The sequence below is a fragment of the Tursiops truncatus genome, chromosome 4, assembly GCF_011762595.2.
Source record: "Tursiops truncatus isolate mTurTru1 chromosome 4, mTurTru1.mat.Y, whole genome shotgun sequence".
Taxonomy (NCBI): domain Eukaryota; kingdom Metazoa; phylum Chordata; class Mammalia; order Artiodactyla; family Delphinidae; genus Tursiops; species Tursiops truncatus.
The window spans coordinates 75,188,687-75,214,593 of NC_047037.1; the positions used below are offsets into that span (position 1 = coordinate 75,188,687).

General features: G+C 39.9%; 2 protein-coding genes and 1 long non-coding RNA gene across 17 annotated transcripts in view; 2 read left to right on the forward strand and 1 right to left on the reverse strand.

The window, feature by feature from the left end:
* Window positions 1-3,026, forward strand: part of MYLK (myosin light chain kinase) — a 268,735-nt gene extending 265,709 nt beyond the window's left edge. For all 12 annotated transcript variants that reach the window (XM_073804152.1, XM_073804155.1, XM_033855746.2 and 9 more), the window contains one exon: window positions 1,005-3,026. In XM_073804152.1, coding sequence (XP_073660253.1) covers window positions 1,005-1,255 — 251 coding nt within the window. In that variant the 3' untranslated portion in view covers window positions 1,256-3,026. The remainder of the gene's footprint in view (window positions 1-1,004) is intronic.
* Window positions 2,695-23,502, reverse strand: LOC141278585 (uncharacterized). Of its 2 annotated transcripts, none has more exons than XR_012331504.1 (2): window positions 23,340-23,502; window positions 2,695-6,116 (listed from the first exon to the last, which is right to left on the reverse strand). It is a non-coding gene; the product is annotated as an uncharacterized lncRNA (long non-coding RNA). The 2 variants fall into 2 exon arrangements; XR_012331503.1 differs by having other exon boundaries at window positions 23,313-23,502.
* The window catches only part of HACD2 (3-hydroxyacyl-CoA dehydratase 2), a 104,336-nt gene continuing 101,931 nt past the window's right edge, over window positions 23,503-25,907 (forward strand). For all 3 annotated transcript variants that reach the window (XR_012331497.1, XR_002173851.2, XM_019922904.3), the window contains exon 1: window positions 23,503-23,714. Coding sequence is in view for 1 of the 3 variants with exons in the window: in XM_019922904.3 (XP_019778463.1) it covers window positions 23,560-23,714 (155 nt within the window). In the remaining 2 variants the exon portion in view is untranslated. The remainder of the gene's footprint in view (window positions 23,715-25,907) is intronic.

The window sequence follows — 25,907 nt, forward strand, 5'->3', positions numbered from 1 at the left end:
TTAAGTTCTTTACTTTTTCCTTTATTTTTAGAAAATATTATTTCATAATAATTATCTTTTTGCTTACTTTTCTCTTTGGGATTATTTTCTTGGTATTTGCATCACTTTGGATGCTGAGGAGAAAGTAAAGCATATGGATGCTGTTCGTTAAAAGCAAAATTCTACTCGAAAAGAATGTTAGAATTCTTATGTGTAATTTGTATTCTAGCTGGGGCTACAATTTTGTCCTGTAAAACTACTTCTCCAAAGTTTAAAAACCAGTCAGTTAGCATTATTATGTTTTTAAAGACATAAAACATATATTTTAATGCTGAACTTTGCAGCAACATGACTAATGCATAAAATGAGACGAATGAGTCTGTCTTTGGATCAAACTAAGACAAATACTGCTTTCTTTTTCCTAGCAGTATTGTCAGTTCCCCTAATTTATGTTTTACAGGTCTGTTATCATCTTTGAATTATAATTTATACACCATAAAATTCACCCATTTTAAGTATACAATTCAATTATTTTTAGAAATATACAGAATTGTGCAGTCATTACCACAATCCAATTTTTAAACATTTCCATCACCCCCAAAAGATCCCTTGTGCCCATTTTTTCTAACTCTTATTTATTTAAATTTATTTAAGTTCTTTTATACAAGATTAAAAAAAGTTTTCTTTTAATCCAAGAAGATATTTAGCTCCAGGCATGTGGTTGGAACTGGGACAGTGTTCCGGGGAGTTAGCTATATCTGTGTTAAGGTGGGAGGTGGTACAAGCCTTACATGGCTGGGGAACGGGATGCCTGTACAATACCTTATGTGGCGTTTCAGATATTAGTGTTTACAATACATGCCCCTATTCAAATGTAAATATCAAAATAGATGGTAAAAGCCAACATCATAATTTTTTTTCCCTTTACCCCCTTAATCAATAGAGGTAGCTCAAGAGTTTGCATGAACTGATAATAAGTTTTAAATAATAGTTTCTGCAACTTGTGTTCCCTCCCTATGATACAGGATACCCAGACCCTGAGGTCGTCTGGTTCAAAGATGACCAGTCAATCAGGGAGTCCCGCCACTTCCAGATAGACTATGATGAGGATGGGAACTGCTCTTTAATCATTAGTGATGTTTGCGGGGATGATGATGCCAAGTACACTTGCAAGGCTGTCAACAGTCTTGGAGAAGCCACCTGCACAGCAGAGCTCATTGTGGAAACCATGGAGGAAGGAGAAGGAGAAGGGGAAGAAGAAGAGGAGGAAGAATGAAACAAAGCCAGAGAGAAGCAGTTTCTAAGTCATATTACAAAGACTATCTCTCTAAAGCTCAAAAAACCCAAGACAGTAGAAGCACCTAGTGTGATAGATTACTTAGTTAGGTCATTTGGGGGTTGATTCTTCAGCAATAGTGGTTGATACCCAGCAGCGTTACTGAGGGGCATTAATTTAAATTAGCTGGCACCTTAAGATTCTAGTACAGCTAGATTTCATTTTGGGAAATCACCAGTAACTTGCCTGACCAACCAATTTTAGAGAAAAAGTAACATAAGGAAGCTTTATCTGGGCAAAGTCATATAAATTCTCCAACTGAAAGCACTCATGAAAAAACAAGGTCACAGCCCTGCCCAGAGGGTCCCTGGAGATGGGGGTCTCTCCCAGCTCCTACTCCAGAGAACCGGGTCTCCTCCAGTCCTGTAGCACTTCATTCTGCAGGCAGTTGAGCCATTTTAACTTACGAGGCACAATATTTCCAAAGTATACTATAGACATTTGAACTTTTCATTTCCATCCCCTGTTCTACCAGCCAGTTTTTCTGGATCTGGACTTGCCATGAGTTTAAGCATTAGGGATATTACACTTCTTAGATTCTGAAGACACGTCTCCTGCTCATGGATGACTGGCTTCCTTAGGAAAAACAGAATCTCCTTTCTTCCAAAATCAGTAGGAGATCTAAACTTATCCCCTCTTTGAAGATTTCTACAGGAACCTATGGAAAAAAAATGGAAAAAAAATCCTTGTTAATGTGTTTTTCTGAAACCAGGGTTCATACCTGCGCTGTTTTAGAATATCAGCTCTGCATGTGTGGTAAAGATTTTTGTGTTTGAATGTATGAAAAAACAGTTTGCTGAAAAGTTAGTCTTAATTATTTATTGGCCACTATGAAATAGATTTCAGCTATAGAACTCCACATACTTTGGAATCTCATTCAGGATAGTCTGAGTTTAATATACCTTCATTTTTAAACGTGCTCCAGAGAACTCTACTTACCTTATGGATTCCACGAGACTTTTCTTCTTGAATGTGCATCAGTCATGCCTTGCCCCCGACCTTGAAATATATTCTTAACCTGATAAATGCACTCAGACTTGCATCTTTAGGAATTTTTAACTTTCTTTCACTACATTGGCACTTAAATTTTTCTTTATAAAACTTTTTGAAGGGCATAAACAAAGACCATAAACTGATATGCCTAATACATTTCCTCTGTGTGTGTGTAACATTCCAAATACTTTTTTCTTTTCCACTGTTTGTAAAGCGCAGCAGTTTAATATTTCAAGGGACTTTTTGCGAGTTCCTTAAGAACTAATTTTAAATTACTTCAGTGCAATCCTACACAGTATCAACATTAGAATTTTGATGTTACTTAGTCTTATGTTATCTTCCATTCTATTTTTATCTGCTTCTTGCTGCTAGTTTCAAATTGCCAGTATTTTTCTTTTTGCTTTTTAAGCAGTTACAACATTTTTCATATAGCCACAGTATTGCCACAGTTTATTATAATAAAGTGTTTTAAAATTTGATTTAGAGCATTCAAAGCTTTTCTTCATCACTTTTGATTGTGTTTAGACTATAATCTTCGTGTGCATGTATGCTGTATATGTGCGCGCATGCGTGGTGTGTATGTTTGTTTACAGGTTTTTTGATGCCTTCTTGAAGTTGTGTTAATGTTCTCCCAGTTTATTATGCCATCAGAATGGTAAATGAGAACACTACAACTGTAGTTAGCTCACAATTTTTAAATAAAGGCTACCACAGTGCATGCTCTTTGTTCAGTCTTTGCAGCCTTCTTTTCCCTTCCATGCCACCAGTTGTAGACGACCCAAACAGATGTCAGAAACTAAAAACAAATGCTCTGCTGCATAAATGGCTTACATGCTGGGAGAGACTTCCCTGGTGGTCCAGTGGTTAAGAATCCACGCTTCCACTGCAGGGGGCATGGGTTCGATACCTGGTCAGGGAACTAAGATTCCACATGCCTCGCAGAGCAGCCAAAAAAAAAAAAAAAAAGGCTTACTTGGTTGTGCTTTACTAAGGAACAGAATGACTTGGGCACTTCTAGTTTATACTGCGTAGCCTAATTTGCACATTTACTTCAAAATTTCTCTCGAGCATCATTTTGGTTCAATTACATTCTAGTATCTACAGTACGCTCATAATGCTAAAATCTGACATTTTTAGTAGGTCACAAAATCATCATCGTCATTAATATTTACCAAGGCTTGGTCTGCATTTGTAACTTTGGTGCAATTTGTTACTAGCAGCCGAGTGCTATCTTTCCATGTCTTGATAGTGAAGCATTTGTTCTCAGGAAACCATCACTCCTGCTTCACAGGAAGTCTGTTTTCAGATATCAGATGGTGGGCCCCCCCAGGCCTCGAGTATTCAAACAATACTGTAGATATTCTAGAAAGAATCAAGACATACTATTAAATGTTAGACTAGATGATTCTATGATTCCACAGTATAGTCTGGAAAGAATCCATTGTCCAGATAATATTTAAATTGTTTCACTTTTTTAAGGCAACCACAATCCACAAATGTTCCTAGTGAGGAAATTATTATTTTTAAAGAAAAGGACTTTTTATTCCTCGCTAGTGAAAAATGTACCTTATATTCTGAAAGAAAACAATTTCCTTCCATTCCATTCTCTTCCCAAACATATAAAAAACAATCCACTGATTATTCCTTACATCGCAGAGCTTCATATTAAATGAATTTCTATGTATAACTAAAAAGACATGCTGACTGTTGTCAGCTCTAACTTAAAGTCTTTTTATCAAGTTTGAGTTCTACACATTTTAATAAAATCTGTGCTTTTAATACATCTGTGCTATTGAGTATCAATGAGCTAAAGAATAACTGAATTCTAAAGAAACTCAACTCTCCACTTTTCAAGAAAACACAGGTAATACTACTTTCTTTAACCCTTGGGAATGCCTCTGTATTTCGAAAAGGAAGCTAATGTCTGTGACAGTCATTACTGAGGCTCTTTGCCCCCTGGCACATGATTAGGACCACATTCCTGACTCCCTGTGTGAGATGGGAGATGGGGCTGTGTGACTAATTCCAGTCAGCGAGGTAGAAGCAGAAGTGATGTTCATCCCCTCTGGTCCAGAGAATTTAAGTACTGGTGCAAGACTCTCCATAGTGACTGGCAGCATGTCAGATGGTGGCTACTTTATCCACCTAGGTCCCAAGCCAATCCCAAATGAGTACATAACACAAGCAAGAAATAAATCTTTGTTCTTATAAATCCCCAAGATTTTAGCATTCTTTGTGGCTGTAACATAGCCTAGACTATCCTGTTATAAGGTCATCACTGTATTCTAGATCTATTCTGACCAATATGGTAGCCATGACTCACCAGTGACTGTTTAAATTTAAATTAATGAAAATAAATACAATTTAAAATTCAGTTCCTCAGCTGCACTAGCCACATTAAGTGCTCAATAATCACATGTGACTAGTGGCTGGCTATCTTATTGGACAGCACAGATTAAAACGTTCTATAAAGTTCTATTAGACAGCACTGTTTTAGATGGACTAGGAGGAAAAGAGAAACTCCAAATTTTACCTTAACTATGCATATCACTTTTCAAATTGTGAAATTAAAACATAAAAGTTTACATGAAATCAGTCTGGAAAGTATGGTCTATAGTTTCATCAATCATATTGGATAACACAGACTCAATACTTACATTATTGTGTTTGATTATTTATGTTCATATATTTTTTCACTTTTTAAGACATTTAAAAAGTACCAGTTCTGTGCTTCTCACCACAAAATCGAAATAGAGACCTGCAATTCACAAGCAATTACCAGATTACTTGTGATATGAAGCAACCAGTTAGGCAAAAAATCTCTGGTGCTTTTGGAACTTGTAGCTACTTGAGACAGGGGAGCATCCAACAGGGACAACTGAGATAGCAGAGAAAGAGACAGCACCCCTGGGGCAAGATTTCCGACAGTGAACCAAAAGGAAGGGGGAGGGGCCATCCTGATAGCTACAGTCATTTTAACCTTAGTGGCTTTGATCATAACTCCCTTCCCATTGGAACTGGAAATACCCAGGAGATCTACAGCACTTAGAGACAACAGTCAGTTTCTAACTGCTGGTTGTTTGAAATTTTAGCTCACAGGCCTTGCCAGTGTTCCAAATGCTTGTACATTGCAAGGAGGGCTTCATGTCAGAGATCACAGCCCCAGTAGTGACCACACAGAAGTACATGAGAACTCTTCACAAGACATCATTATTTGACTCTCTGGGACTAGATTTCTTCCAGCTGGAGATAACTAAGGAAGAAGAAGGTTACAAGTTAACCTAAAAGTCAATTCATTATTATTAGCTTCTTTTGGGCAGACATCAGTAGCTTCCAACAGTTAAGAGACAGGTTAAGCTATAGGGCTTCTTCACAGTCTTGCTCCAGATGGTATGTTACAATGACCAATAGCCTCTGGTCAGATTTAACAGACATTTATTAGCAAGCAGTCATACAGCCTATTCTGTAAGCTCCATGAAGTCCCAGATCTGTCTCTCCAGAAAGCATCTCACCTGTTCACTGAAAGCAAGCACTGCAGGATATGAGGGGTAGGATCTAGCTGACCTGGGAAATCAGCCAAGTGGAATCAGTTCCAGCTCTGCTTCTCACTGGAGTTGTGTAGCTTGTGCTTCAGTTTCCTCACCTATAAAATTAGAGAAATTATATTTCCTCCTTCACAGATCGTTATAAAAATCAAAAGAGCTCATGCACAGTACCTGATCCTTACGGTCAGCTCTATCCTTCTAGCACTCGGAGATGCTAAGATGTGTCAGGAACATCCTCTACCCGCAAGGAACTGATAATACTTCTGTAGAAACAAAACAAATATGTGGAAAAGTTATACACTAATGAAAGATGGAAAGAATTATTGAAATTCCACCCACCTCCGGAAAAACATCTTTGTAACTGAAAGTGCACATACAGCTGTATGAAACACAATTGCTCTGAGTTTAGGAAATGCTACAACTGCCTTCTTGGTCTCCGGAAAAGTTTTAACTTCCAGTCTCTAAATACTCTCTTCTTCATAGTCAAAAGAGAAAAGCTCATCTGACCTTATGAGTCTTAATTTCCAATCAAGAGGAAATTTCTCAAAGTTGGCTTGACTTTAAACACACACTTAACCTTTAATCCCCAAAAGTTCTCTAATTTTTAATTCATATTTACAAAAGCTAATTCACATTGACTTGTTTCTGGCAGTATATTAACCACAGAACAAATAGGGCTCTGCTAGGCAGTCCCAGGAAAAGACTAGGTAGACACCTTTTTTAAGTTGTCTAGAAAGCTCAAAATGCTCCTATTTTCTGGAGAATCAAGAGATTAAGGGTTTAGAAAATGGGAAGCTACCATAGTCGAGAGAAGACCAAACATGAACTCCAGAAGACAAGCAGTAACCGTTCTCTTCAGAACCCCATTAAACCGAGAGTGAAGGAATACTTTTTATTAAAGCTATAAACCCCTCAAAGACAAATATGGGAGAAGAAAGATGAAAAATACCAGAATTTTGGAAGGTGGAAAGCAAACAGATGAGCAGGTAACTTACTTAGAGCACAGAAGCTGAAACCTGACTTCCTGCAGAGAAGAAGGCCAACAGGAAGGCAAGTCAGTTTTACTCTGAAGAAGCCTAAAAGGTTAGAGACTGAGGGAACCATGTACCTATGAAGGGGAGCCTCAAAAGGAATGTAAGGCATCAACTCACTGATGCATTGAGGTCATTGCAGGTCAAAAGTCCAACCAGGAAATCAATGCAGAAGTAGGATGGGATATATAGGAGTTAGGACAGACAAGGGTCCAGAGTCCAGGAAGTCAGTCTGAACACATCAATAGTACCCACGTTCAAGTACAGAAAAGAGCCTGATTCTGGAAAGGCATCTGCTTGCTCAAGGAGTTTTTAAACACAGATAAAGTCATTTAAAGTTAAATTGGTTGTCCAAGAAGCCAAATCATTTAGACTTTTAATAATGCACCCTGTTAATGAGGGAGATCAGCTCGGTGCTTTGTGTCCACCTAGAGGAGTGGGATAGGGAGGGTGGGAGGGAGACACAACAGGGAGGAGATATGGGGATGTATGTATATGTATAGCTGATTCACTTTGTTATACAGCAGAAACTAACACACCATTGTAAAGCAATTATACTCCAATAAAGATGTTAAAAAAATAAAATAGAAATAAAATGCACCCTGTTAATGAATGTCTTATATTCATTTATTTAATGTAGAAGCTCAGTTAACTAATTTCCATTTAATCCAACTTGCCCAACCTAACCACAATTTTCATTCTTTGTGTAAAATAAATGAACTGGAGCCCACACACTTCTGTTCTACTAACTGATGGCCACTGAGTAGTATTATTTACCAAGAGTCAATTGGATTTGTTCTTAAACTTCTTTATGCCAGTTGTACAACTGTAATTACATAATTTAATTATTATATAAATCAATAAAAATGGGGTGCTAAAGGGAAGAGAAGCTGTTTCTATGGAAACTAAATTGAGGCTAGTGGTCATACGTGGCAGATTGGACACCTGAACTTATCTCCTGCCTCCCAAAACCTCACTAAAATGAAAGTAAAGGCACAAAAGGCATTAAACCCACAGGGCAAAGAATAAGAGAGGTGATACATTAGACTTGAGTTGTTGACAAAATTTTGGGATAAACTAATTGGTAAGTAATTTCGTTTCAACTTTTTCCACACTGCAAGCATCTTCGGGGAGAAACCGTCAAAAAGCAAGCTGAGTCCTACCACAGAACAAGGCAAAAAACAGGAATTAGATTGACTGTCCCCCCTCCATCTCCTCCCTTAGCCGACAGGCCCTCTGACAGTCTCTCCTCGAACGCTGGCAGGAAAAGGGGTCTTTTAAAGTTAGACCAGAGGGAAAAAATAAATAAAGTTAGACTAGAGAAGCTGTAGACTGGTGGACAGCAGGCACAACTGAGAGTGAGAAGTAGCAACTCAGAAAACACAGGGATCGGGCAACAATCCCAACAAAGAGAACATCCATGTGTTCTCTGTATCTATGATGTTGGTTGGGTTTTTGTTGTTCTTGTTGTTGTTGTTTTATATTCCACATATAAGAGAGGTCACACAGTATTTGGCCTTCTCTGTCTGACTTATTTCACTTAGCATAACGCCCTCGAGGTCCATCCATGTCACAAATGGCAAGATTTCATTCTTTTTTATGAAAATTTTATATATATATATATAAAAACATCTTTATCCATTATCTGTTGATGGACACTGAGGTTGTTTCCATATCGTGGCTATTGTAAATTATGCTGCAATGAACATGGGGGTGCATATATCTTTTCTAGTTAGTGTTTTCATTTTCTTCAGATAATGCCCAGAAATGGAATTGCTGGATCATATAGTTATATGATCACATAGTTATATTTTTAATTTTTTGAGGAAACTCAATACTTTTTTCCATAGTGGCTGCACCAATTTATATTTCCACCAATAGTGCCCGAGGGTTCCCTTTTCTCCACGTCCTTGCCAACAATTGTTCTTTCTTGTCTTTTTGATAAAGTCATTCTAACAGGCAGGAGGTGATGCTTCATTGTGGTTTTGATTTTCATTTCCCTGATGATTAACGATGCTGAGCATCTTTGCAGGTACCTGTTGGTCATCTGTATGTCTTCTTTGGAAAGAAAAATGTCTATTCAGATCTTCTGCCCATTTTTTATTATTATTATTATTTTTTTGCGGTACGCAGGCCTCTCACTGTTGTGGCCTCTCCCGTTGCGGAGCACAGGCTCCGGACGCGCAGGCTCAGCGGCCATGGCTCACGGGCCTAGCTGCTCCACGGCATGTGGGATCTTCCCGGACCAGGGCACGAACCCGTGTCCCCTGCATCGGCAGGCGGACTCTCAACCACTGTGCCACCAGGGAAGCCCCCATTTTTTAATTGGATTGTTCTTTTGCTATAGAGTTGTATGAGTTCTTTATATATTTTGGATATTAATTCCTTATCAGATATATGATTTGCAAATATTTTCTCCCATTCAGTAGGTTGCCTTTTTATTTTGTTGATGGTTTCCTTTGCTGTAACAGAAGATTTTTAGTATGATATAGTCCCATTTGTTTATTTTTGCTTTTGTTGCTTTTACTTCTGGTGTCATTATGTGTGATAATGTCATCACTCTGACAGCTTACATATTCTTGTGATTTAAATTTTTCTTAGTTTTGATTTCTAATATGGATAATATAAAGTAGTTATAAACCACATAAATAAAAGTTCTTTAGGGGCCTCAATAATCTTTAAGAGTTTGAAAACCACTATTCTAGGCGATGATTTAATCCTAAATATAGCTAGGCAGTGCACTTTACTCTGAAAATCCCAGGCAGCACCCAAAATGTAACCAATACTACTGTTGTCTCCTCTTCCTTTTGAGTTTCCCACCAAAATATTCAACTCACACAAAAATATTAAAGAATTTACTGATTTTGTAAGGTAGGTAAGGTAAATAAGGGAATTCATATTGATCAGCATTTCATTTGAAAAATCCACCCAGACCTGTCTCTTCTCCTAGGTTTCTCTCCTCTTCTCTTTATCTTTCACTCTCTTCCCTCCCCACTTTGCAGGGCAATTTAAGTACATCCAAGATGGGGGTAGAAAAAACCAACATGTCACTGCTATCTACCCTCATTAGAAGACATAAAGGGATTCATTTTTGATAAACTTAAAGAAAAAAATTTACTCACAAAACCACTCATTGGGGAAAGAAAAGCAGAATACATATAAACAGAAAGAACATTAAAAAAAAAAAAAACCTAGGGCTTCCCTGGTGGCACAGTGGTTGAGAGTCCACCTGCCGATGCAGGGGACACGGGTTCGTGCCCAGGTCCGGGAAGATCCCACATGCCGTGGAGCGGTTGGGCCCGTGAGCCATGGCCGCTGAGCCTGCACGTCCGGAGCCTGTGCTCCGCAATGGGAGAGGCCACAACAGTGAGAGGCCCGCGTACCGCAAAAACAAACAAAACAAAAAACCTAATGCCCTTACTCAGCCAAAGATAAACACTAATAATATATTGGTATATCCCCTTATAGATTTTTTCTCTCTACAGACAGATATACCTAACTGTTATAAAAATAAGATCTTAGTACACACCATGTATAGTCCACTTTTCTACTTAATATATTCTAAACAATTTCCATATCAAATGCATCTCTGCATTATTTCCCCAACTTTTTATTTAAAATTTTTTCAAACTTGGAGAAAGATTGATAGAATAGTTCGATAAACACTCTTAAACCCTTCAGTAGAATACTGTTGGGAGATGATCCACTCCATGTTGTTCGGAGATGATCCACTCTGAACATCTCACTTTTCTGGACAATTCAGGTCTTCTGATCAAAAGCATTTACAATCAATTCCAGTATTTGTATAAGGAGCTGAAGGGGATCAGAATGTACCACCCCCCAAATATGCCACTTTGGCATAAGGACTATTTTGAGCTGAAGGCAAGTGAGAAACAGCAGATACAGAAAAAGCTCTCTATCCTCCCCCATTTGCCTAAAAGCAGGGCATAAATTTCCCTTTGTGAATGTGTCCCCATCCTCTCTCATATATCAGGAAGAGCACAATAACACTTAATCACCAGACACGAGTTGACTCTAAACTCGTCTCAGCCCAGAGATGGCAGCTACATAACAAACTTTACTAAAAACAACCCTTATCTTCCATTAATTTTCCCCACAAGCTTACCTTCCCACAATTCACTGCCCATAAAAACCTAAACCCACGTTCCTTTGTCTTGTCACTTCTCCACAAACTTATTGCTCTTTGTTAAAATGGTATATAACCCTCTGGGTCTGACCACCTCTTTGGGGTTTTCACTTCATTTCTGTGAGGCCCCCCACATGTATATGAAGTAAACCTTTTTCTCCTGTTAATCTTTTATCAGTTCAATTCGCAGGGTCCCAGACACTGAACCTAAGAGGGTAGAGGATAAAGGGTTTTTTTTTTTTTTCCTCCCCTACAGAGACATTCCAGTAGGGTAAGGATTAGATATGTTTCTCTTCCCAGAGATGTTCAGAATAGTAAAGATAAAGACCTCTCCTTCCCATCTTGGAGAAGACTGGCTTACATTCTAGAACAAAGACAAGGTTTCTCTCTCTTTGGAGGGCAGGAGAGACAGGTCACCAGCAGCCATATATAAGATCAGAGTTTCCTAATATTTGTATAAGGAGCTGAAGGGGATCAGAATGTACCACCCCCAATATGCCATTACAGGGTTCCTCTCCTGTAATGCACCCCACTGCATATGCAGGTGTACCATCTGGCCCTCACTATGTTGCCCTGTGTGGATGGGGCTTGGTAACCAACATAAGATGTTGCTCTGGCTGCTGCTTTTGCCATAAATGATAAACTGTTTTTGTTTTGTGGCTCAGAGGGCTCATTATTTGTGTGTGTGTGTGTGTGTGTGTGTGTGTGTGTGTGTATGTATGTAACAGTATAATATATATATAAATAACATGTATATTTTATTTTATATATATAAACATACACATACATACATACATCCTCTTCCTGCCCCTCTATCTGGACCCAGACTAACCCCCACACACATACCTTAAGCCACAAAGTACACCCTGAGAGCAAGCTCTGCCCTGCTCCTCTTCCTGTGAAACCCCACACTCCATCCACCTGGACCAGGCCCCAGACCATGTGTGTCCCCCATGGTATTCAAAAGAAGAGAACATTTCCTCATTGAGGGACCTGGGTAAAGAGGCCAGCTTCCTCAGCACAGGGTACTGGAACTTGGGCTGGGTCACAAAGAGAGAACAATGCCTTGAGGCTGTCCTTTGGGAGGAAGACCCCAAGAATTGGCAGTAATGGTCTCCAGGGACAAAAATCTGGAGCCCCTTGCTGTGGCTGGGCCCTGAAAGAAAAATATACATGAAAATACGAGAGTGTGTGGGGTGGGGGCCAGGCCACCTTGTTAGCTTGCAGGCAGAGTAGACATTTCTGACCTGTTATAGTTTTTGTCTTAACAATCACATCATTTTCCACATTTGCCCTTTGCTCACAATTTCTCTCACACTTGTGCTCTCTGTTACACACACACACACACACACACACACTTTATTTTTGCTGAATCATTTGAAATTAAGTTTCTGCAAAATCATTTTTAATGTCTGAATGCTATACTATTTTAAACCTCTATCATAATTTAACCAGTCTGTACTGCTGGACATTTAGATTATTTACAACAGTTTGATACTGTAAATAGCATTGTGATGAGCATTTATAACTAACTAAATCTTTTTTCACACCCTAAATTTCTTAAGATAAACAGACTCACAGACAGAGAGAACAGACTTCTTGTTGCCAAGGGGAAGGGGAGTGGGGGAGGGAAAGACTGGGAGTTTGGGATTAGCAAATGCAAACTATTATATATAGGATGGATAAACAACAAGGTCCTCTACATGGGAATAGAATCTAAAAAAGAGTGGAGATACACACACACACACACACACACACACACACACACACACACACACATATATCACAAATTTACTTTGCTGTACGGCAGAAACTAACACAACGTTGTAAATCAACTATATTCCAATAAAAAATTTTTTTAAAAAATCAAGGTCCTACTGTATAGTACAGGGAACTGTATTCAATATTCTGTGATAAACCATAATGCAAAAGAATATGAAAAAGAATATATATAACTGAATCACTTTGCTGTACAGCAGAAATTAACACAACACTATAAATCAACTATACTTCAATAAAATTAAAAAAAAAAAAAAGTTGAGCTAAATCCCTTAAGATAAATTCCAAGAAGTGTACTTATTGGGTCAAAGGACATTCATGGTTTGAAGGTTTTGCTATGTATTGTCAAGCTGCCTTCCAGACAGTGTTATCAGTCTGTACATTCAGTAGCAAAATTTAAGAATACCCATGTCCTTATATCCCTGCTAACAGTATTATTTTTATCTTTGACATTCTGAAGAAGAAAAAAAAAGGGGGCATCTATCTCATCATTTTAATCATCATTTGTTCATAAATGTTATTTATCTTCATTGGTGTGTTTATTAACCATTTATAAGGAGACCTATGGCCTGAAGCTGATCATAGAAAGTCATCAAGTACTAAGGCAGCTATCTCACAGTCTCTCATAGAGCGTCTCCTCTCTCCACATCTGCTCAGGTGTCAGCTCAAATTCTCAAAAGAATAATGTGATATAACCTTTTCATATTAGTCATATCACTGGCCATTCTATGGGCTAACTGGAAGTTTAGAGTGGAATTTAGAGTTTGAATCCTATCACTCACCCCTCCTTTTCTGCAGGGTTTTGTATGATAATGAAACTATAACAATTCAGGAAGGTGGGGAATGACCTCAGCACCATCTCCTATCTGGCCATTAACAGAGAGCCCTCTACATGAAAAGATACTCAACATCATTAACTATTAGAGAAATGCAAATCAAAACTACAATGAGATACCACTTCATACCAGTCAGAATGGCCATGATTAAAAAGTCTACAAATAACAAATGCTGGAGAGGGTGTGGAGAAAAGGGAACCCTCCTACACTGTTGGTGGGAATGTAAGTTGGTACAGCCACTATGGAAAACAGTGTGGAGGTTCCTCAGATAACTAAAAATAGAATTACCATAGGATCCAGCAATTCCACTCCTGGGCATATACCTGGACAAAACTATAATTCAAAAAGATACATGTACCCCTATGTTCATAGCAGCACTATTCACAATAGCCAAAACATGGAAACAACCTAAATGTCTATGGACAGATGAATGGATAAAGAAGATGTGGTACATATATACAATGGAATACTACTCAGCCATAAAAAGAACGGAATAATGCCATTTGCAGCAACGTGGATGCAACTAGAGATTATCATACTAAGTGAAGTAAGTCAGAAAGAGAAAAATACCACATGGTATCACTTATATGTGGAATCTAAAATATGGCACAAAGGAACCTACCTACAAAACAGAAACAGACTCACAGACACAGAGAACAGACTTGTGGTTGCCAAGGGGGAAGGGGGTGGGGGAAGGACTGGGAGTTTAGGATTAGCAGATGTAAACTATTATATACAGGATGGATAAACAACAAGGGCCTACTGTATAGCACAGGGAACTATATTAAATATCCTGTGATAAACCAAATTGGAAAAGAATATAAAAAAAGAGTGTCTATATGTGTATAACTGAGTCATTTTGCTGTACAGCAGACTGGCACAACATTGTAAATCAACTACACTTCAATAAAAAAATAATAAAAGAAAAAGAGAGAGCCCTATAAGGGTATGTTTTGGGGCACGTGACCAACCATGGAGATTGCTGACATCTGGACTTTCAGCTTCCTGAATTGAAGATAGCCTGGCCAGTAGCACGGGGCTGATCAGAATTACACCCTACTCCCTATTCCCAATCACAGACAGAGAAACTAGAAAAGATGCACTGCAGGGCAGAAGTAAGAGTCAGCCTGGCTGCCTTTCCTGACTGTGCAGAATCTCTCGTCCCCCGGTTAAAACATGGCCCAAAGAATTTCACAGATCTTAATCATATTACTCTTTCCTCCTCCCTGTGGGGCCAGATATGTTTATTTCTGATATTTCCTGTGATGGGTGTCTTTCATTTTTGGCCACCCAGTATCTAAACACACTTCCTATTTGGAGGTAATTCCAATAAAGAAGCTCAAGTGTGGGCAAATAGCCCCTTTCCCATCTGCCTTGTCTCTAGAATTTGGGCATGTCAGCTTCCAACAATATGCTCCTACCTACAACCTCGACTCTGGAGTGAATAACACAGAGAAGTAAATGGCAGTTTAGAATCTTTCCAGAGGTGACAGAGGAAACAATAATGGCAGCATCCAATGCCCAATGGTGGCTGTGCCAATGAGAGAAGTTGTTAGATACTAACCAAACTCTTCCTGTGTATTGATTTGGTCTCTATTTTTAGATGTCTAATTTCCCTTGGCTCCTGTCGATGTTCCAAACCTTATTCTTCAGCTTTTCCATCAATTTTGTGAGCTATCCAATGTCCTTTCAATACACTCCTCTCTAACTAACCAGTTTTGGTCTCCATTGTTCAGGAAGCTGGAAATCTGATTAGTACATAACCTCTTTTGTACAGAAGTTGCCTTTTTTTATGGAGATGAAAAGATGAGGAAGAGGGGTGCCTCCCTATCAATAACTCCTGGATCAGGTGCCCAGCTCAAGTCCAGAAGTATCCACTATCCTGAATGTGTGATAAACATTTCATTGCTTGGTTGTATAGTCTTACCATCTGTATATGTATTCCTATCTGTAGTCAAAGGGATGAAGATAATAGGGTACAAAACATGGCCACTATCTGTCACCAGGGTTTTGCCTCAGCAGCTTCCCTTTAAAAGAGGTGCCAGGGACTTCCCTGGTGGTCTAGTGGGTAAGACTCCGTGCTCCCAATGCAGGGGGCCTGGGTTCAATCCTTAGTTGGGGACCTAGATCCCGCATGCCGCAACTAAGACCCAGAGCAGCCAAAGTAAATAAATAACTAAATAATTTTTTTTTAAAAAAAAGAGGTGCCAGCGATGCTGTCCCCTTAACATCTTTTGTTAAAAATATATATTTATTTATTTATTTTTAGCTGCGTTGGGTCTTCGTTGCTGTGCCTGGGCTTTCTCTAGCTGTGGCGAGCAGTGGGTACTCTTCATTGGAGTGCACGGGCTTCCCATTGCAGTGGCTTCTTTGGTTGCGGAGCACGGGCTCTAGGCGTGCGGGCTCAGTAGTTGTGGCTCCCGGGCTTTAGAGCGCAGGCTCAGTAGTTGTGGTGCACAGGCTTAGTTGCTCCGCGGCATGTGGGATCTTCCCGGACCAGGGCTCGAACCCATGTCCCCTGCATTGGCAGGCGGATTCTTAACCACTGCACCACCAGGGATGTCCCCCCTTAACATCTTTATTATACCCAGATTAACTACAATAGCTTCTTACATGATCATCCTGATGCAGTATTTCCTACTATCAGGACTCCTCTTTATTTTTCATTATATATCATTTATGTATATCAAGCATATAAAGTATATCTAACATATAAAGTATAAGCAAAAAGCACCCAAAACATAAATATACATCTTAATGAATTATCACTAAGGGAAAAACCTATATAACCACCACCCAGGTGAAGAAATAAAGCATTTCCATTACTCCCAGAACTCCTCTCCCTGCCACTCTCCGAATCCTTGCTACTTGTCCCCTCTCGGTCATAAATTCCTCCCTCCCCACTATCCACCTATCTTACCTATCCTGGGTAAGTATCCACTATCCTGACTTTTGTGATGATAATTTCTTTGCTCTTCTTTAGTTTTACCACCTGTGTATGAATCCCTTAAACAATATAATTTTTCATTTAGCCTGATTTTTAACTTTAGATGAATGAATCATACTGTATGTATTCTTCTGTGCCTTACTTCTTTCACTCAATATTGTTTGAGATTTCTCTGCTATAACTGAATAGAGCTGCAATTTGTTCACCTGCATCGCTGTAAAGTATCCCATCGTAAGATATACAATTTATTTATTTATTCTACTGTAGATAGATGTGTTCCATTTAGTGTGGGACTATAACGAAAAATACTGCTTTGAATATTCTGATATATGTACCCTAGGGAATCTTTAAGGCCATCAACCTGGCATTAGAAAAACAGTCATGGGATATGTGTATCTTTGACTTTCCTAGATAATGCCAAACTGCTTTCCAAAGTGAATGTGCCAACTCGCCACTTGTAGTCCCCTCACCAACAGCTGGTGTTATCAAACAGTTTCATTTTACCCACTCCAGAGAATGGCTAATGGTATCACACTGTGCTTATAATTTTCATTTCCCTGATTAATAAGAGGTTGAACATATTTGCATATGTTTACTGGTCATTTATATATTTTTTGCCCACGTTTTCAATGTAATTATCTCTTACAGATTTGAAGGAGTTTTCATACGTTGTGGAGACTAGTCATTTATTAATTACATGTGTGGCAAATATCCTCTCCCACTCTGTACCTTGCTTTTTTTTTTTTTGCTTGTTTTATGCTATCTTTTGATGAACAAAAATCCTTTACTTTAATATAGTCAAAGTAGCAACCTTTTCATTTACAAGTTGGTACTTTTTATATCTTGTTTTAAAATTCTTTCCTTACCTTTGAGGTCATAAAGATATTCTCCTATACTAATTCTAAAAGCTTTAAATGTTGACTTTCACATTTTAAGTCTAGAAATGATTTTTGTGTATAGTGTGAGGTAGGAAATTTTTTTTTCCCATACGAACATCCACTTCTCCCAGAATCATTTACTGGAATGTTCATCTTTTCCCTGCTGTATCTCTGTCATAAATAAAGTGACTATATATGTGTGGGTCTGTTCCTGGACTCTCTATCCTGTTCTATCAGTCTATTTGCCATCCTTATGCTAATACTATACTGTCTTAATTGTAAAACTATAGTTTACAATAAATGTAGTTACCTTGTAGAGCAAGTTCTCCCAATATCCTGGTAATTTTTGGACCATTAAAATTTCCATATAAAATCTCAATCTGCTTCTCAAATTCCACAAAAATCAAAACAAACAACAAAAACTAGTTGGTGAAATTTTGATTGCGATTGCATGCAATTTATAAATTAATTTGGGGAGAACTGTCATCTTTACTGTATTGAGTCTTCCAATCTATGAACTCAGTATCTCTCCACTTATTTAGGTCTTCCTTAACATCATCCAATAATGTTTTATAATTCTCTACGTAGAATTGGAACAGTAGCACAGAGGCCATACCTCTTAAATTATGCATACCTGTTTAAAATTGTTGTTCTCCTGGTGAACAGAACAGTTTATTATGAAAGATTTTACCTCTAGTAATGCTTTTTGGCTGCTATCGATACAGATGTATTACTGTATTAGTTTTCAATTACTGATGTAACAAATTACCACAAACTTAGTGGCTTAAAAAACAATACAAATTTATTATCTTATAGTTCTGTAGATCAGCAGTCCAGTACAGGACTCACTGGGCTAAAATCAAGATGTTGGCACGGCTGCATTCCTTTCTGAAGGCTCTAGGCAAGAACCTACTTCCTTGTGTTTTCCAGATTCTGGAAGCCCCTTCCTCCATCTTCAAAGCCAAAAACACTGCATCTCACTCTGACTTTCTTCTGTAGTCACACTGCCTTCTGGCTGACTGATTCTTCCTCCGCCTCCCTTTTATGATTACAGAGGACCCACCCAGATAATCCAAGATGATCTCCTCATCTCAGGGTCCCTGATTTAATCACACCTACAAAATCCCTTTTGTCAAGGAAGGCAACTTCTATGGTCTGAATGTTTATGACCCCCTCAAAATTCGTATGTTGAAATCAATGGGTTGTGCCCAAATAGAAAAAGCCCTAGAAAACTCACTTGATTAGTCTCAGCCCTAGCACTGGCATTAGCATTTACCTTCAGAGAAATCCTGGCTTTTGCTTTTACTAACTGATCACTGTTCTGGTTTCAATTTCCTATTCTTTACCATGCCCAACATAAGCCCTCACTCCACTTCTGATCCCCACTTTGGAGATACCCTTTACTTTCCTGCAAATTCAGCAATGGTTTAAAGAATGTTTATCATTTTTCAAGTCTTTGGGGTTTTCTCTCTCTCCCTCCCTCCCTTTCTTTTGGTAATGGAATGTGGTAGGCTGAATAATAGCCCCCAAATATGTCCATGCTCTAACCCCCAGACTGTTATTTATAAGGTAAAGGGGACTGGCAGATAAGATTAAGTCAAGGATTTTAAGATGGGGAGAGTATCCCTGACCATCAGGTTGGGCCCAATGTAATCGCAAAAGTTGTTGTAAGAGAGAAGCAGGAGAATCAAAATCAGAGAAGGTATTCCAACAACAGAATCAGAGATTGGAGAGACTGGAGAGATGTGACTGTAGCCAAGGAATGCCAGCAACTTCTAGGAGCTGGAAGAGGTAAAGAATGGATTCTCCCTTGGAGCTTCCAGAAAGAACCAGCCCTGCCAACACCTTGACTTTATCCCTGAAAGAATCATTTTGGACTTCTGATCCACAGAACTTTAAGACAATACATTCCATGATGTGTCAAGCCACTAACTTGTGATAATTTTTTACAGCAGCAATAGGAAACTAATAAATGGGAGTTGATTTTTCTTTTCGGATAATATTTTCAACCTATAACTATTTAAGAACCTGATTCATTACCATGTCTTAGTTCAAATTTAAATTCCTCAGTCCAGCAATCAAGTCCCAACTATTTATTTAGACTTATTTTTATCCCTTCACCCTTGTTAGCTTTCTGTAGACACAACATGGCTGTGTCCTCTTACATTTTTTACCTTTTATCTTCTCTCACTTTAATGACTTTCAACCTTTTCATAACACATCCCTATGATTATGTTTGAGACATGCCTTCGAGAAGATTTTCCTGACTTCTCTCCTCACAACAATACTGCTTTGTAGTCCTCAGAAATAATGTTTATTTAGACCACTCTAACCTGCTTAACATTCTCAATTATTCTTTGAATGTAGCAATTCTCCCAATACTCGGCTTGGAGTAAGATACTTGGAGGCATATAATATGCATTCAGTATCTGTTGTTTTTATCTGCTGTATTAGTTTTCTGTTGCTGCAGTAACAAATTACCACAAACTGGGTGGCTTAAGACAAATTTGTTCTCTCACAATTCTCTAAGTCTGAGATCAAGGTATTGCAAGGCAAGTCTGTACTACCTCTGGAGGCTCTAAAGGAGAATCCATTCTTTGCACCTTTCAGATTCTGGTGGCTGTCAACATACCTCGATTTGTGGTTCATCACTCCAATCTCTGCCTCTGTGGTCACACTGCCTCCGTGGTCACACTGCCTCCTCCTCTTCCTGTGTGACTCTTTTTCTCTGTGTGTCTGTTCTATAAGGATACGTGATTGCATTTAGGGCCCACTGGATAATCCAAGATTATCTTCTCATCTTAAGATCTTTAATTTTAATGTATTTTCCAAATACGGTAACATTCACAGATATTTGACATCAATGAGGGGGGGCATTTTTCAGCCTACCATACCTGCCCAACATCTATTCTCTTCTTCTGATAACAACTCCCTTATTACTTCTGGGGGAACTATACCCCCCAAATGCGGGGGATGTATAAACTCAATTTATATAGTTTGGGTGAAGCCTCCCTCCTCCTGCTATGTGTATATGACAAAGACCTGGCCAGTCAGCATATTGTATCCCCTTTGGTTGCAATGATTGGCTCAGTGATGGGCATGTGAGTCAAACTAAAGAGATTACTTTCCAGGGCTTTTATTGGAACAAATGGGATAGAGCTGTGGTTTGTTGTTGTTGTTGTTCTGGGACTGCTAGATTAAGCAAAAGAAATATATTGACTCTCTTGCTGGGGAGAATAACGAGAAAACCCACAAAATTGAAGGAAAAGCATCAAGTACCAGACCTCAGGGACTGGAATCAAGACCCAAAGCCCTCAAAACACAGAGTCCCTTGTGTTTGCTTGGTTTCTCCTCTCCCCACATGGAAGGGAAGGTGACTGTCTGGAGCCAGGAGCGCAACCTCTTATTTTTAATAATCCTGACAAAAAGATGAACACTACACTCCAGCATCCTCATATCAATTTCACAGAAGAACTCTAATGAGCTCTGCTTGTGTCATGATAGTCCTAAGGCTTGAAATAATTACTTTTGCTAGAGAAATCATGCTTGATCCAGACAGAATCATGTTGCTGGCAATGTGTCAGGCAATGAAGGGGAAAACACAAACAACTCAAACAAACCACTACTACAAGAAAATACCACTATTCCTGTCTAATGAAACTTGTGGTCTATTGGGGAGAGAAGTCACATGAGTAAATATAAAATTACTGTGGCCTGTGTCATGAGAGGAAGTACGTGGAGACAAGGTTAATGACTCATTCCAGAAGTTTAGGGAAAGTGATGGCAAACTTAGATCAGAAGGAGGAAGGTAGGGATGGAGATTCTAGGCAGAGAGAACAACAGGCTCAAAGCCCCTGTGGCAGAAAGGCTCATCACTCATTGGAAGAACTAAGCTAAAGGTAGTATGTCTAGGGAGAGCATGGTGTGACGTGAGACTGAAGAAGCAGGTAGGAGTTAAGACCACGCACATTATTGTGGGTCACATTAAATATTTTATACTTTACCATAATTGCCATTAAAAGCCATTTAAATGTCATAAGAGAGTGGGGGGAAGGTAGTAGAAATGAACAAGTTTGTATTTGGAAAAGATCACTGTGACTATACTGGAGAGAACAGACTGGAGTCTAAGTGACTGTAAGAAGATACGTTGAGTTTTAAATTGATTTCCGACAGAGCTTTATGCATTCCTGCCTCCTACTTTCCCACTAAGCAGGTTATATTGGGAAATATATCAGTTAAATGAATGAAAGAATCTTTTAGATAGTGATTATCTGCTCTGCAAAATGACTCGCTTCTTTATTTCCTTTGCAAAAATTTTTCCCTCTGATCACAGTCTGCAACGTGAGTACACCAACTTGCACTTTAAAGAAGTCAGGAAAACCAGGCAACAGGATCTCTACACAATCGGTGGGGCTGTAAGGATGAGACACTGACAACCGTTTAGTTATTACCTCTCAATCTTTAGATATCTCATGGCTCTAAATACCATCACCGCCCTGATGGCTGTCAAATTTATACCTCTAGTCCACACTTCTTCCTGGAACCTCAGTGTCTATATCTGTCTACTCAACCTCTCCACTTGAATGTCTAATAGACGTCAAGCTCAGCAAGTAAAAGATAAAATCTCAGATTTCTGCCTTCAAAATAGCTTCTTCTACAACTCAATTATTCCAAGCTACTCATAATGTCTTTTACCTCACACTCCACAGCTAACATATCAACAAATCTTATCAGCGCTACTTCTAAAATATGTCCAGAATTCAATTCAGTTTTCATCACCTCAATTGCGACCACTCTGGCCCAAACCACTACTCGCTACGGCCTGGATTACTGAAACAACTTCCTAACTGATAACACTCTTCACCAACTAACACAGTTATTTTCACCTGGCTCCCTCTATAACGTCTGGGAGACCGAGGACTTGGTCTTTCACTTAGTGCCATGAACCCCAGTGCAATCTCGCAGATGCTCCATAAAATAAATACTTACTGGAAAGAATAAATAAGTATCGTATACCACCACATGTACAGTAATTAATTTAAAGAGAGATTTGGGCATGAGAAAATTGACGGTTAGGAGACTTCTAATACAAACCAAAAACCGCTAGAACAAAGCAGTGAATGGAAAGTGAGGTCAGCTGGTTGAAGCAGGTTCCCCAAGCTGTCCCGCTTTCCTTAAGCAGACATGTTTTCCATATAAGCCAACATCCCTCTACCTTGGAATACTGTGGGTGGAAAGCTTCTCGCTCCACTCGACACCTCACCCTTAGCCGGCAGCCTAATCGTCTCATCCTCGTCCTGCTTCGACGACGGGCTTCGGCGACGGGCGAGCCCACGCGGCTTCGGGCTGGAAGACGCATTTGGGCATCCTCCAGGCCCTCAAGAATGACACTGGATCCTAGGCCACACGGGCAACTTTAATCGGATAGTAAAAGGGACATACTTCTCGTTGACGTTCTCCACTGTACAAGTAACTTAAAATCAAAAGGCAGGGAATAAACCTTCAGAGACAGAATCTTCAACCCGGCTAGCAGTTAAGATAAAGGGCAGTTCCCGCCGGCCTCTAGGGATGATGGGAAGCGAAATCAGCGTAAATTGCCCTGACCCAAAATGGCAGGTTACTCGAACCGCGTGTATAGGGGTGAAGATACGACCACTGCGAGAAGTCAAGATGAGAAGGGAAAATGAAAGCATCATTTTATTAATCCCACACAGAGGCGGAAATTATAGGAGAGAGAATAACCAGGGACGACGAAACAGCCAGACGGCAGAAACAACTGGCCTGTCGAATAAGGCCAAACACAACATTGACCTAATCCAAGATGGCGCCGGAGGTTATTACCGGAAGCGCAAAAGCGGCGGTGATTACCCTGTTCCACGATGGCGGTGGCGACTGAGGCGAGCGGAGGGGCGGGAGGGCCGGGAGCGTCTTTGCCCTCCTCCAAGATGGCGGCAGCCGTGGGCGCTGTCCCTGGCTCCGCCCCGCGGCCTCGGCCCCGCCTCTCCCTTGTCCTTCCCACCACCCCGCTCGCAGTGGCCAGTCTGGGCGGAGGTGTTCGCGCGAGGAGAGCGTGCTCCCGGCGTTTGATATGGCGGCAGCCGCGGCGACTGCAGCGACGAAAGGGAATGGGGGCGGCGGGGCCCGGGCCGGGGCCGGCGAAGCCAGCGGCTCGCGAAAGAAAAAGGGCCCGGGGCCTCTGGCCACGGCGTACCTGGTCATCTACAATGTGGTGATGACCGCGGGGTGAGGCTGGGGCTCGGGAAGGCGGGGAGAGAGTCTGGCCGGGGAGGGGGCTCTGCGGCAGGAGGAGCGGCCCGGCTGGCCCGCCGCGCGCAGCGCAGCCCCGGTGGCGGGAGTCCGGTCCCCGGCACCTGGGCTCCGGGGGCAGTCGAGGCTGAATCCGCCTGGGTGCTTGCTGGGGGTCGAGCAAGTTCCCAGGTACCGAGCTGGAGTTCCAGTGCTCCAAGGGGGCTCGGGGGAGGCTGCCCAGGCGCTGGTCCGGAGGGCCTTGGGAGGACGTATGGGCTAGCCACACGTCCATGTCTGAGGGGCGTTGTGCCGGGCGATCCTGCAGCGCTGAGAGCCCAGGCGGCAAGTCACGAATGGCGAGCTGTTCTCCCCAAAGGGAGTGGAGGGAGCTGTGTCTGCAGAGTTGACCATTTATTTCGGCGGCTGTTTTCAAAATCCAGGATGAACTTTAATGGGAAAGGTAGTGGAACAGCGTTCAAAGTTTTTGCCCAGTGACATGAGCAGTCCTGTGCTTTAGGTGAGTTTAGACTTTGTAGGATGGATTGAGGTGGGGAAGACCCTAGAGATGGAAGGCAGAGTTACTGGGGAGAAGCGTAATAGACCCTGGAAACAGATTTTACCCCCTCTTGTTTCTCCTTTATTTCAGTCCATCCCTTGTCGCAGCGAGTTTTTAGTTGTAGTTATGACACTAACTGTGTGACCTTGGATAAATCATTTTATTTCTCAAGACATCCGTTTTTTCATCTGTAAAAACTAAAGAGTTGAGCTAGGTGATCTCCAAGATTCCTCTAATTCTCTGACCCCATTATTTTTGATGACAAGGATCACAGGATCAGACTGTTATATATTTTTAAATTTTATAAATTTGTAAAAAAAATTCTTAACATTTTATTATGAAAATTTTCAAACATATAGAAAAGTTGAAAGAACTGTATAATGAACATCCAGTTTTATTTATTTTTAAAATAGATAATACATTGGCCAGGTGCAAAATTGAAAATGTATGCACGGGCATACAGTGAAAATCTTCCCTCTACCTTCCCTTCCATCCAGATTTCCTCCCTGGAAGGCAGATAATTTTGTTTATGTTTCAGATACTGATACAAGCAAATATGTGTACATAGGTATTTTAAAAATATGAATGCTAATGATTAGCATTTCAGCACCTTGCTTTTTTCACACACACACACGCAAACACATCTTGAGAGGATCATAGGCTTTATGGCTAGTATTAGAAATAGCCAGTATTGAAACCTAGGCTCAGAGAAGTTGTGACTTGCTTGACTTGAGGTCACAGAACTTGCTAGTAGTAGTTCTGGGTTTAGAAGCCATATTACAGATGCACGTTTTCTTTATCACATACATGGTCACAGAATGATTTTAAAAGAATATTCATCAGTGCATATGTGTGTATTTATATATAAAAATTCTTGTCATCTTAGCAAGGGCTTTGATGAGAGCATTGTACTGAAGAGGGATTTTAAGATACATTGGGGAAGACGAAAAGAAGCCTTTATTCCTGAACCATGAACATAGAGAATGGGGTGGAGGGTAAGGAGTGGTATCTTAAACCAAAAGAAAAGTTGGGGATATGAGAGTAAAGTAAGCTTTTTTTCTAGGCTACTGAAAATGCTGAACCAGTTACACCATTAAGGAATTCATTTCTTTTTTTTTTTTTTTACAAACTCTTGTTCGATGTATTTGTATGATAGTTTCTAGAAATAACATAGACCACATACCCCACTGCTTAGTTAAGATTTTACACATAAATAAATCTGTTAGCACCTTCAAGGAGACACACCTTAATAATGATATACCTCATTTAATTATGGAACTTAACAAATAAAAAACTACAAGGCCTGAGAAATTTATTTTGGAGGACAGTAGAACAGAAATGTAGAGTTCAGAGCCATATGCCTAAGTGCTTCCCTGTTTTGTGTTTTGTATTGATCTGGCTTTCTTTACTAAATTGATTTTGGGAATCTCAGCTTAAAAACCTTTTATTCTTTTTAAAAAACAAACCATTTATTCATATGTCATTTGCAGTCTTTTAAAAGAATAGATTTTAAGGTAGGGGTATGTTCAATGAGATACTTCTAAAAATAGTTTAAAACATCTCTCCACCCTGTTGTTATTACAGACCCTTTAACTGCACAGGGCATTTAAAATTTTCCTTTAATAGTTTTT